General features: G+C 34.7%; 1 protein-coding gene across 1 annotated transcript; it reads left to right on the forward strand.

Annotated features, from left to right (window-relative positions):
* Window positions 1–916: 916 nt before the first annotated feature.
* LOC130411692 (adhesion G-protein coupled receptor G2) lies at window positions 917–13,812 on the forward strand. The gene is made up of 32 exons (XM_056736503.1): window positions 917–1,195; window positions 1,992–2,080; window positions 3,121–3,587; window positions 3,688–3,715; window positions 3,830–3,868; window positions 3,952–4,025; window positions 4,447–4,505; window positions 4,883–4,907; window positions 5,001–5,038; window positions 5,138–5,262; window positions 5,351–5,450; window positions 5,613–5,659; window positions 5,961–6,011; window positions 6,114–6,175; window positions 6,285–6,329; window positions 6,415–6,431; window positions 6,513–6,619; window positions 6,706–6,811; window positions 6,901–7,139; window positions 7,383–7,590; window positions 8,130–8,286; window positions 8,460–8,621; window positions 8,941–9,060; window positions 9,950–9,995; window positions 10,078–10,187; window positions 10,299–10,420; window positions 10,497–10,768; window positions 10,869–10,974; window positions 11,256–11,539; window positions 11,902–12,003; window positions 12,079–12,207; window positions 13,273–13,812. The coding sequence occupies exons 1-32, from the start codon at window positions 1,122–1,124 to the stop codon at window positions 13,374–13,376; spliced, it is 3,714 nt and encodes a 1,237-aa protein (XP_056592481.1). The 5' UTR covers window positions 917–1,121; the 3' UTR covers window positions 13,377–13,812.
* Window positions 13,813–13,830: the final 18 nt, after the last annotated feature.

The raw sequence follows: 13,830 nt of genomic DNA on the forward strand, positions 1-13,830 counted from the left end.
AGGTATCTGACTATTCAAACATGTTAATCACATTTTGCTCCTGTGTGTAAGATATGAGCAAACATCACGTCCTGTAACCGGTGAAGTAATGTAGTAATTAAATGGTTGTTTTCCCAGAGATGAAACGTGCTGGCTTGGCCATATAAAATGTTTAATTTGGTTGCATAAGAAACCTACTTTGAGGTTTCACTAAATTTAGCTGGCCTTAACAGTAATAATGACTTTCTTAACAGGAAAAATGAGTCATTGGTCCATTTCAATTTATTTAGCAAGAAGGCATGTTCCCTTCATGTGCATCAACTAAGATTAGTTTTGATGAAGAAACGCACAATGTAGTGTTAAGGAGGATATATATATCATTATAGCATAATGCTTTAAAGTTTGTTCCCTTAGAGACGGGATGTAACGTACACAGCAAATAACAAAGAAAGTTGGTGAAAACCCCACCCGCCTATGGCTGAAACAAACTAGTGAACAAACTCGCATGTATGATGCAGGTGTGGGTGGAACAACCTGAGATGACATCAATCTTTTTAAACATTCCTAAGAAATAAAAGTTCTGCGAGTTAAAAGCAGAATTACCTGTTAGTCCATGGAACATATTTACACAAGATATGCTACCAAAACAACAACAAAAACACTAGTGAGAAAATATTTATGACAGAATATATTCTATTTAGCCTATTTCTAATGAATTATAATTAATGTGAATAAACTGAATTACATGATCTCAAGGGTTCATGAATGTTAAACCTACTTTGGACATTAGAATATATATTGATTTAAAATATAGGTAACCTTCATCAACAACAGTTTTGTGAAGGTGATTCCCTGGAGGTTACCTGTGGTATCGGGTGTGTTGAAGTTTTGGGTTAAAGTGGGCGGGGCGCATAACTCTATTCACTGACAGCACCAATTGTCGGAATTCCGTATTTGAGAGGATGTCAAAAATATATCTCTTCTAAAAAACTACTAAGAAACACTTCAAACCAAACTTTCAAACAATTTTCTTAAAGTCCACACATTTAAGTAGACTGGCTGTGGATTTCTGTGGAAAAGTGGTCGGAAGTTGTCGAAAAGAAAAAGTTTTTTGTGGAAGTGAAGAATATCGCAGTAAGTCGATGGTTCGGTGCGTCTGTACGAGTGACGATGTGAAACACAACAGGATGTCTAGACAACTTCATCCGTCTTCAAGGTATGTGTGTAATTATACAATATATCACAATATATTGTGAAGTAATAACAGTAACTTAATTCATTCACTATGTTCATTTTCTATAAATTGTAGATATGTGCTGCTTAGAAGGTATCTGAGCGTGCCTGACTACATGCTTTTTATTTGAGGTTTCGGTTCTTTTAATAGATGTGTTTACGGACTGCCCAAAATTATATTACTTTCTGTAAAAATAATAATATACTATAGTACTGTTAAAATCATCACTCTGATTTAATGATAAACATATTAGTCATAAATATCAAAGATTAAACCTGTTAAGCACAGGCTCTCTTTCTCTCTGAATTTGTTTCATTAAACACTTTAGTAAAGAGGAAGAAAGAGGTGCTAAATCCTTCCTCATTATCTAGTATGTCTTCTTTGTTACTAGGTTAGCCATTCATTACACTTTTTCTCTTAATGTCTAATCATTGATATGGTGTGTTTTAAATAATTTCACCTAAATTCTTTAGACGGGCTGCACAGCCTCGTTTTTGCAAAAACCTTCTCAAACCAACCTATGACAGTCTAGCTGGTGTTCTGTTCATATTTTGAACACAAAAGACCAACAAAAACCCTAATAAGCTTTCCGATAGAGGCAGAGGATTGAGCAGTATTAAAGTTGTGTTATCATTTTGTCAATAAAAATAAAAGTACTTGGAAACGTTGTAAATGCAATCGTGTCCCTGCCTTTTGCATGGGAGTCACAACATGGGAAGCACATATAGGCCTATGTCTGTTTTCAATCTATTTAATGTCATCTGATGTGTTTTTGAAGGATGATGACCATATCCAAAGGGAGCTTTGGGCTCTGGACATCTCGGGAGCTTGTATTTACCCTGCTCTTGCTTCTGCTATGCATTTCAGGTGAGTTCTGCCATACTTTTTGTAGACGACACACCGATCATTATATCGTGCTACTTCTTGTTATTTACTCACGTGTTGTTCTGAATGTGTCAATTAAAAAGATAGAAAATGTGCACAATGTAATTGTATTATATAATGGCTTCAGTAGTCTTTAATTTTTTCTTTAAAATGAGTGCAACTGGACATACAGCGGGGCCAAACATGTAAGACAACAAGTGAAAATGCTTGTACCATGTTTTAACTCGATACAAAGTCTAGAATTTTCAACCCAGATTCGCATACTTTTGGATCTTACCATTAATTAATAAAATATGTTTTTCAGTTTTAGGACCTTTTTTTAGATCTTTGTTATAGTTAAGAGTATGCATATCGTTGCTGTCTTTCCAAAATCTTGGATTTCGAAATCCACGGTTTTTCAGAAAATTGAGACAACACATACTTTTTAAATGATAAAATACTGTGTTGTCAGGCACTTTTGATTCTCTTTATTCGGTAGATATTTGCAAAATCCAGATAATGATTTAGGGCAAAAAAGGATTCAGAAGGAAAGCAGAGATATGTGTGGCAATATTGTTCAATGTACCTTTAGTGGGAGTGAATGTGAGTCATGCAAAAATGGTCTGCAGCTACCTTGAAACACAATAACCAACTATACAAATATGACACCAGACAACCTGCTCGACATGTTCTAGTCTGGCACAAAACAAAAGGCAATATTCTAGTTACAGATAAATCGCTTAACTGGGCAGACAGCTTTACCCAAAGACAGATACAGAGCATGAAAAGGCTGCGTTTGAAAAAGACAAACAAGACAGGTTAAAAGGACGTAAACGGGAATAATGGAGTTAATAGAGATTTAAAATTTATGAGAAAAAAAAATTGTAATGCAGTTTTTGAAACAATTATTTAGCTTATTTACAAACCATGTCGTGTAAACACAACACATAAACAAACAACTCAATATGCACAAACATGAACAGTAATTCATCAATATTACGTTTTGAAATTATTCATCCTAATTTTTTTGTTAATGTCGTCAGGGGCGTATGCTACGTCAACAGCAGCAACAACAACAACAACAACAACAACAACAACAACAACAACAACAGTACCAACAACATCAGCAGATACAACAACAACACATACAACAACAACACATACAACAAACTCTTCAGCAGCAACAGATGTTACAACAGCTATAGTAACATCTACAGAAACAAAAGGAACAACAATAACCGATGCAGCAGGAACATCAGCAACAGCACAGAATGCAACAACAATACAAAATGCAATGTCAGCAAAAACACCAGTCACAAATAATCCAGCCATTCAAAATACATCAATATCAACAACAACTGAAAATGTCACAATATCAACAACAACAACGGCACAACATGCCACAAAAACAGTGACACCACCAATAGCTACAAACACAGTAAACACCACAAGTGTGAATCCTTCTACAAACCCAGTAAACACCACAAGTGTGAATACTTCTACAAACACAGTAAGTATAATTAAGACAATTGTTCTGTGGGCTATCATGTTAGACATATCAGTTTAATATATCAGACACCATATTAAAGTAAATTCTTTATCATCTTCAGCATGAAAGGACAACAGCATTACCGACCAGTAAGGCTTATGAAGATCTCTACATTTTCTCTAATTTTTTAAACCAAATAACCACTTATCATATTAGTTTGAAGGTTTTTAATATAAAATTAAATAGTTCATCTTTCGTTTCAGCGCCCGTGGCCTGTAGCTTTGATCTAAGCTGTAATAAAAGTAAGTATACAACACATATTACACCCTAATTCTGTAAAATGAATGGAATACAGTGCTTAACGGACTCTGTTCACCATTTATAGCATTTTACTGGATGCCTATATCTGTACAGGGTCTATTTCCAAATGCAGATAAAAATCAAAACGTCGAAGCATGGGTAAGTTCAGAAACTGAACTGAAAATATATTCTCAGAATTAAAAATTTAGATACAAAGTCGTATTGGTAATAATATAACAGTTGAAGGTGTACAATTGTTCAATTTTTTTATTTATTTGTTTATTTTTTGTTTAATATGCAGAGACAACTATAAACAGGCAATTTAATTTACATTTTACTTTAAAGTCTAGATATGGCAACATGGCATTTCCAAAACATTGTTTAGCTTGTTTGAACAGTTTTGTGAATTTGTTCAACTAATTTCGTGTACTTGAAAAGTATGCTCATTTATACAGTTCTGTTGAGGCTATGATGCCAATACGCAATTTAGCTGTAAAGATAAATTATGTAATTATATAAATTGAGAAATCTGTTTAATGTATAACGTAAATAACCAATCATCTGCAATGTGCTTTTTCAGCTTACTCCAGTGTTTCGAAACAACCTGAGTATATGTGTGGATAGCCACATAAACACAAGGTACAATATTTTGAATGGAATACCTCACATTTTTATGAAAATGTAAAAATACAGTGGACATGCCATTGTATTTTGTCAAAATATGTCCTAGTATCAGTCAAAATAGTAAAGATAAGAGTACTTTGAGGCATGTAATTTGATATGTAATTTTATTTTTATAAACTTATTTCATTTATACTCTAGAATAACTCTAAGGTTATGAATGATTTATTAATGATGAATTTAATCATGATCGTTATTTTGATGAACAGTAAAAGTAGACTAAATCTCAGTTCTGCAATGTAATTGTTTTTGTAGTTTTTCTTGACATCAGTTGTAATCCCACTATCAGTAGAGTTCATTTAATAACTTAATCTTTTCTTCTGTATGTTCTGCAGTGTTTCGACACCTGACCTGTTTCTGGTAGGCAAAGACAGTTGTCATTAAAGCAAAACCAACTTGTCTTTCATCAGATTTAATGTAATAAATTAAACGTTTGCTTTTATCCTTTTGTAGGGCATGAGTGTCTCTTGCCAACCACAACCTGTTCCAACGTCAGTATCAAATGTTGTTCCCTTTGATTTGGAAAACGTTCATGCACTGTTGTTTGAAGTTACTTTACTGTATGCTTATACTTAATCATGTTCTCACAGGGAAGCACTGTGTGAAGTACTTTTAAACTTGAGTAGACCTGTTGATGTATGCTGCATTAAAAAAACAGTGATTGACGCAGGGAACTTAATTAATGCCACTTTGATAGGATGTGTAGAACGAGTGGGTAAGTGAACCCATGTTTTTTCTTGTATTATTTTCTCTTAAAATGCTGGTAAAGTTTAAATAATGGATTTATTTTGCTTTTCTGACAGGTGTGTGTTCAGATAACACAACAAACAACACATTCGGACCAAATAATGAATGCAATAACTCAAGCAATTCTGATAATGAGTGTTCAAGAAAATGGACATGGTATGTATTCCAGGGGAAAATCCTTACAGCAAATAACATATTAAAGACATATGTGGAATCATAAAGGACTTTGAACGTTGACGATTTATAACTGAATTTTTACATACTTTGTGTTCTTTAACTTTTACGTCAATTGTTGCTTATCGTTGTTTTCTTTTGTAGTGGAAACAATACAGATGCCATTCAGAAGAACTTCACTACTATCCCACGTAAGGCTTCATGTGTCCCGTTTAATAAAACTTCAATGTACTACTACCACAGTATATACAGTACAACTACTATACGTCAAGCAGATGCTCCTGAAGAATGTTTAAAGAAACATCTGTTTGTTAGTTTGCTTTTCAAACAAATAAAATGAAAACAATTATTAGGCCAGTTCAGTTTTGTATGTTATAACTCCACGGATAAAGACGTTGTTTGGGATCATTATACGGTCGGTATTTTTATGCCATTCTTTAGAAAATAGACATGCACATGTATAACATTTCCTTTGTACTGTTTCTCCTAAAGCAACATCAAGCGAAAATTCTTGCAATTGTTCCTCAACCTGCAATAGTTCAGGTAAGACACACCTTTTATGTGAAGCAAAACAAATGGTCCAAATACTGTATAAATGCACAAATTACAAGGTCAAAGACTAACATTTTCTAATTTCTTTTTAAGATGCCTATTACAGATTAACTTTGTACAACGTGAACATGAACGAATCCACATTTGTGTCCTTTGTAAGTACAATGCTTAGAAGTACTATACAGTATGAATATGAATGTTACATTTTAATCTAAATTACAGTTCTAGGACTGATGATCCTTACGTTCTTTTGTTTTTATGCAGATCGATGATTGGTCAAAAAACATATCTAATATAACTATCTTTAAGGTAAGATGTCTTTATATAAGTACTGAAATTAAGATAATGGTGTAGGTCCAGTTCTCATTACTTTTTGTCATTTTGATTATTACAGGGGTGTTCAGAGACCATGTACGTGAGTCTCATCACAACATCACATGTTTACTGTTTAAGGGATGCTGGGTGAGTAATGTCCCACTCTTTTCTGTACAGGCCGCAGCAGAATTGTACTGCTGTAGTGAGACTAAACTCAAAATGCGGGTTTGTTGTGCGTCCTGTCATCAAATATGGCAATATCTCACTGGCTGTGAACAGAGTGGGTGGGTATCATTCATGTTTTCATTCATGTACTCTTGTATAACGTTACATTCAATATGTTTTTGTGATATTATTTTTTAATGTTCAGCTATTTGCGGTGATGATCTTGATAAAGGAAACATCACTTGGATTCAACATTCTGTCAGTTTTGAGGACTTTTGCAGAAACAACTCTTTGAACTCTCTTGTTAACTGGTTAGTAGATCTGCCAGAATAGCTTTTGAAATGTTTTATTTGCCAATATGACCATTTCAGTTTCTCTTAATATTATTTTGTGTTTGTAGCTCAAGTGGATCACGTGTGGGTGTTCTTCTGAATGACAGCTGTAATTCTAACGGGACCTTCAACAACGCCACATTTCCTACCCCTTCTTCCACAACCCCCCCTTCATCCACAACCTCCCCTTCTTCCACAATCCCCCCTTCATCCACAACCCCCACTTCTTCCAAAACCCCCCCTTCATCCACAACCCCCCCTTCTTCCACAACCTCCCCATCTTCCACGACCCCCCCATCTTCCACAGGTGTGTTAGTTTTGAATACGTCGGCCACAGTACTCATGATAGCATCAGGATCTAAAAATCAGTTGGATTTTTCAAATCAATATTGTATTTTCTAATTTTGTGGTTGGATTATGACCCGGTCATGTTCATAAGAGATTTGATATTACAATTGTAAACACCTGATCATCAATCCAGCCAGAAAATAGCCAAAAGCATTTATGTGTCCTTTCATTCAATTTTTCTTTCGGTATTCTCTTGGTTTAGCATCCACAAACCAAAATGCTGGTGAACTGTTAAACATGACTGCAAACGCTTCATCTTTAAACTCCACTCAAGTGGATAGGATCATGACAGAGCTGGAGAAGCTTCTCTCTGGGCCAAATGTCAGCGTGGCTCTGGCGAACACTTCCGTTGGGATTGTGAACAACCTGCTCGATGTTTCTCCAACTGTAATAGCCCCCTTCTCCAAACGGTGAGCAGAAAGCAGTTAAAACTTCACAACATTATCTGTGGTGTTACTGTTTTTTGATGTTGGTGTTCTTTTCTCGCATTTTTGACTGTAATGATAAATGTTCACTTTTAGGAAGGTTCATGCGTTATTCAAGACAAATGTCACCATGTCTGTGTCATTTTTAGTTATTTAGTTTACATATATTCCTTCTAAATAATATAAATACATTCTGTAAAAATATATTCTTTAACATTGACTGTAAGGCCATGACAAATATTGAACTCAATGTTTCATAAGCTAACTTCTGGTATTGGTTTGTGCCTAATAATAAAATGAAGTGTAACATTTTCTTAAATATTGTTTTCTAGTTTCATATTGTAATTGAAATACCCCTAAATGAATATACCGTTCCAAGGGGGCTTGAAGACAAAACAAGCAAAAAACTAAAACGAAGAGATGTTTTATTTGGCCATTTTTATTATACATAAAAAGACTCTATGGCAAGCTCTAAAATAATACATTTTGTTGAAGTATTGACTGTGTCAACATCTGGTTACAAGGGCCAATGGAATTGTGGACACTCTGGGTCTTAAACTGGTTGTATCAGGAGAGAGTGAGAAATTACTTACTTCATCTCTGGCACTGGCCGTGAAGAAAGTCGATGGGGGCAAGTTTCAGGAGACGTCCTTCTCTATAACCGACCCATCAAACGTGCAGGTGACACCCTAATATCTCACAGACTATAATAGAACTGTTCATTGAACTGTTTCTGACGAAGCAAAAATACAGATCTGGCATAAATGATTTTATGCACTGCCAAGAAAAAGGGTTTAAAATAAGGCTGTGGGTACAGTTAACAAGATCTGATAATGCTATGTTTGATACAATAGGTTCGCAGCGACTCCAGGCTAAAGAGAGATGTTCAGGTTCGATCCATCCCTCTGGGCTCAGCCATTCTTCCGGCTTCACTGACACAGAACCTCAGCTCGCAGGACCAGCAGCTGGCATCCAGAGTGCAGTTTAATTTCTACCAAAAGAGCACATTCTTTCAGGTCTGGGCCCTGATACATGTAGATTCATTATTTAGCAATATTAGTTTGATTTGTCTTGAGAAACTGCTAATCTTTTGTGTCATGGAGCTCAGTATTGGTTAATGATTAATATGATCATTACACTAGATGTCTATTTTACTTTAGTGAATAATTCCACCCAATCAGACAAACTCCAAACATGTATTATTGTATTTATCTCTAATGTTTTAAATGACATGTTTCATTCAAGACTTTGTTTCTGTCATTTTCATTGTTACTTTTTCATTGTTAATATTATTCATTGTTATAATATTATAATAAAATATATATTTCTTTGTAGGATAAAGCACTTGTTGAAAGCAGACTGATCAGCGGGATTCTGAGTGCTAGTGTGGCTAATCTCACTATCTCGAATCTACAGAAGAATGTGACGATAACACTGCAGCACACTGAGACTCCGGTTAATATAAATCACTTATTTGTCGTTAAGAATAAACATTTTACCTTATATATATATATACAGTTGTGCCCAAAAGTTCACATACCCCTTGCAGAATGTGGAAAAAGCTGAAACATTTGGAAAAATAAGAGGACTGTTCAAAATTAAGGTTTATTTTTAATTTAGTCCTGCCCTGAGCAAGTTACTTCACTAAAGAAATGTTAACATAAAGTTCACTCTAAATAATAATAACAGAATTACAAAAAATAGCCCAGGGAAAAAGTTTACATACCCCTGATTCTTAATACTGTATGAAACCATTTTCAGACGTTTACACCCACCTGACTTTAAATGAATGGTGTTGACTTTGTGGGCAGCACTGAATGTTTCTATCTTTTGTAATAGTTGTGTATGAGTCTTTTGATCATCCTCAATGTAAAAAGAGGAATCTCATACAGTTACTGCTGGACCAGTATGAAATATCCAGAAATGCTGAAAACGCAAAGATTGTGGAGGACCTGGGTGATTGTTTTGAAGATCAGTACAATGTTTAATGACTCATGACAAACAGCAAACCCTTAAACAACTATGACTAAACATAAAAACTGTCATTGATTGCTTAGGTAACATCATACAGTATTAAGAATCAGGGGTATGTAAATGTTTGCCCCGGGCTATTTTGAGCAATTCTGTTATTATTCTTTAGTGTGAACTTTATGTTAACATTTCTTTAGTGAAGTAACTTGCTCAGGGCAGGACTAAATTAAAAATAAAGATTCATTTTCAAAAATCCTCCAAATGTTTCAGCTTTTTCCAGATTCTGCAAGTGGTATGTAAACTTTTGAGCACAACCGTATATGTGCCATTGGTCTAACTCTGCACAATTTTCTTTTTTATTTCCCTTCTACAGGAGAACGGTACGGTATCATGTGTATTCTGGAACCTTACCTTAAACGGTAAATATCATTGTAAAGTTCTTTAGCCTTTAACTGGTTTGTATTTTTTGCATACGTTCTGACCCCAGATCCCCTGTAACAGGTGGTACAGGCGGCTGGAGTTCTGAAGGCTGCACTAAGGTTATCTCATCATCATCTAAGCAAGAAACACAATGTAGCTGTAACCACCTCACCAGCTTTGGTATTCTGCTAGTAAGTCGCTTAGCATTTACCTCACCTGATGTATTCATGTTTAATATGACATTTAGTTATTTGTGTTGTTACTATATCATTTAAGATGACTTGGTTGATCTCTCTTAACAGGACTTGTCCAAGGAGCCTATAGATCCCTTGCAGAACACAATCCTGACATACATAACATATATCGGCTGTGGCATCTCGTCCATTTTCCTGTCCATCACCCTACTCACTTACCTGGCCTTTAGGTAAGGATCGCTCTGAGTTATTCTGACAACCTTAATGACTTTTCAAAGTATTCTTACCTTTTGTATCCCTTTATAGTAAACTGCGCAAAGATATCCCGTCTAAGATCCTTATTCAGCTGTGTTTGGCCCTGCTGATGTTGAACCTGGTGTTCCTGGTAGACGGCTGGCTAGCTCAGTTCTCAGAAGTGAATGGCCTTTGCATCTCGACTGCTTTCTTTCTGCACTACTTTCTTCTAGCCTCCTTCACATGGATGGCCATGGAGGCGGTCCACATGTATATAGCACTTGTTAAAGTGTTCAACACTTACATTTCTCACTTTATGCTCAAGATTGGATTTGCCGGGTGGGGTAAGTGTGCCGAGTTACATTTCAGATTTCATCAGCACTTCTTATTGGGAGTTTGTGGAATTGATTTTTTGTCTGATGAGGTCATCATGCTTTTTTTAAGGTATTCCACTCGTTGTGGTCATAATCGTCATAGCTACAAACAACAAGGGCAAAAACTACGGCCTTGTGTCATATGGGAAATTTGTTGATGACACACCAGATAATTTGTGAGTAATAACCATGTATCCATTTTGACCAGCAACCACAAACAACCTGACACTTTTTATATATATATTATCATTAATACATATTATTAACACTTTACTCACCCTCTTGTCATTTCAAACCTGTACAACCGTTGATCGGTTACCAACCGAAACTCATACAGGATTGAAATGATAAGAGTGTGAAATAAAGATGACAGAACTTTCATTTTTGGGTCAAAACTGTCCTATTAATGTATTAATGTATGTTAAATGCACTTTTTTACATTTGCTTACCTCCGCAGTTGCTGGATCACCAATAACATTGTTTTCTATGTGGCTGTGGTCGCATACTTCTGCATTGTCTTCCTGATGAACTTCACCATGTTTATTGTGGTATTGGTCCAGTTGTGTCGCATTAAGAGGCAGAATCCACAAAATGCGCAGAATCGCAGTTACTGGCAGGAGATTCGCAGTGTAGCAGGACTCACTGTGCTTTTGGGTCTCACCTGGGGCTTCGCTTTCTTCGCTTGGGGTCCCGTTAACTTGCCCTTCATGTACCTGTTTGCAATTTTTAACTCTTTACAAGGTAAGTCTCAGTATGCACATACACGCTATCAACATCACAAAATCAACATAGGGCATACCCGCTTTCTTAATAAATGTGCCTTGACATTGTGTACCAATATTCAAATCTTTAGCCGTAAAATCGACTTAATCGTTATGACATCACATTAATAACAGGACATAAAGATATTTTTCGTAAGGGTAACTTTTTTATTCCTTACTACACAATGCTTTCTTTATCTTTCTTGTTTCTTTCTTTCTGTGGCAGTCAGGTAAATAATAGCCAGGATTGTTGCTTTTCATTCGTGACAATAATTTCAGGTCTCAGACTTATTAGCATCCGGTTTTTATGGAATGTTGACACTAGAATGTATCTCATCACAGGATTTTTTATCTTCATCTACCACTGCGCCATGAAAGAAAATGTCAGACGACAATGGAGAACATACCTGTGTTGTGGAACATTGAGGATACAAGAAAACTCAGGTACGAAGCCTTGTGAGCTTCATGCAGATGTGCTTTTTGGTGATTAACACCACCCTGTTTTATTTGGCATGCCAGATTGGAGTCTTACAGCGACCCAGAAGAAAAAGAAAGCTTCCAAGAAAAGACCATCAGGTCATTCCAATAATTCTAGTTCATCTTTCCTGAATAATTACAGCACTGCCTGTGATTTGCCCATGGGGATATGTGAGTATTACCTGTTTAGCTGGCTTTATTTCGTGGCATTGTGTTTTGACTACATACTCTGTATGTTTATTAACTGAAATCACAGCAGTTGATGTTAACTAAGAGTAAATTTCCCATCTCTGGCAGATACTTTCAGCTAGATAAGCAAAATACAACCAACCCAAAAAAGGTTGCTTTTTAGAAAAAGGTACCAGTGTTGGATAGTACCTTTAGTATTATTAGTAATTAGTAGTATTAATATTAGTTTTATTAAAGTACATTTAAGTACTTTTTATCATATTTGTATTCTTCTTTAGAAGAAATTTACTTCACTACATTATAAAGCAAAGTTTATACTTTTTTTCTCCACTACATTTGAATAATAAACATTTTTTTTACTTTGTAGTACTGAAGTACATACAATTTTCTTAAGTACTATATTAAAGATAAAAACATATTAATAAAAGGTAGTGGAGTAAAATAATAATAAAAAAATTATATATAAAATTAGTAATATTCTGTATGCTTCATAGGCTGGTGCAGTATTTTCCCAAAGTAAAAAAGCTTTAATTAATACAGATACTTGAAAAGTATGTGCTTGAAAGTAAAATATTTCACTACTATACATCTCATACTCACAGTACAATACAATTTTGTTAAAAAATATTAAAACATTTATGAAGCATTCATTCAGAATAAAATACAGGAATATTTATTAACAATGTAAACAATGCAATTCTGTTGACTTTAAGTATAAAATAAATGATTGTTTTTTATTTAAACAAGAAATCGATCCCTGTTTAAAGTTGAAATCTAATTATTCTCTCTCTATCGCCATCTCTGTTTGAAACATAAAATTGCACGTAACTTCATGTGTTTATCTTTAGTGTGATAAATACAAATCCAATAGCTCAAATCATAAATCATTATTCTTATTATAGTAAATCTGTGTAAAATAAGGAAACTGTTTTGATTACGGATTGTTGATGTATTTGTTTAAAAACCTTTTATTATTTAAAGCAAAAAGATCTAAGCTTTAATAGTGTAAAAATTTGCATTGATATATTTGTATATGTGCACCTCTAGGCAACCCCTATGATGATAGGGTAATAACAGCATCAGAAGAGCGCAAAATAGACGTGGTATTGAACGAGATCAATAACAAACACCGGGGGAAAAAGTCATATTGAAAATGATGACCCACAATCGGTCCTGCCAAGTGAATAGGCATGTGTGTGTAACAGTGATAAGACACTGTTATTTCTCTTGTATTTTAACTTTATAAAGTATTGTGTTTTGTAATGTATTTAACGAAAGAGGTTTATATTTTAACTTCAAATGAAGCACTTTAATCAATGAAATGTAAAAATAGAAAAACTACAAATAACCAGAAAACAAATGATGGTTCAGGGACCATCATGGGGCCACCTTTTGTAAACAGTTACCGATTACTGAAATGAAATGATTTTCTTATATGCTGTTGGTCAATGATATGATTGTTTTTATGAAAGTAGCTATGAGGCCGGAATACTCAAAATACTCGAATCAAATATGTTATTTTATTTTTGTATATTTATAACTTTAATTATGAGTACAATGAATAAAAAAATCGAAAAGGTTTGTAAAGAGTGTCTGAACAATAAA

This window comes from Triplophysa dalaica, chromosome 22 (genome assembly GCF_015846415.1).
Source record: "Triplophysa dalaica isolate WHDGS20190420 chromosome 22, ASM1584641v1, whole genome shotgun sequence".
In the NCBI taxonomy this organism is placed as follows: Eukaryota; Metazoa; Chordata; class Actinopteri; order Cypriniformes; family Nemacheilidae; genus Triplophysa; species Triplophysa dalaica.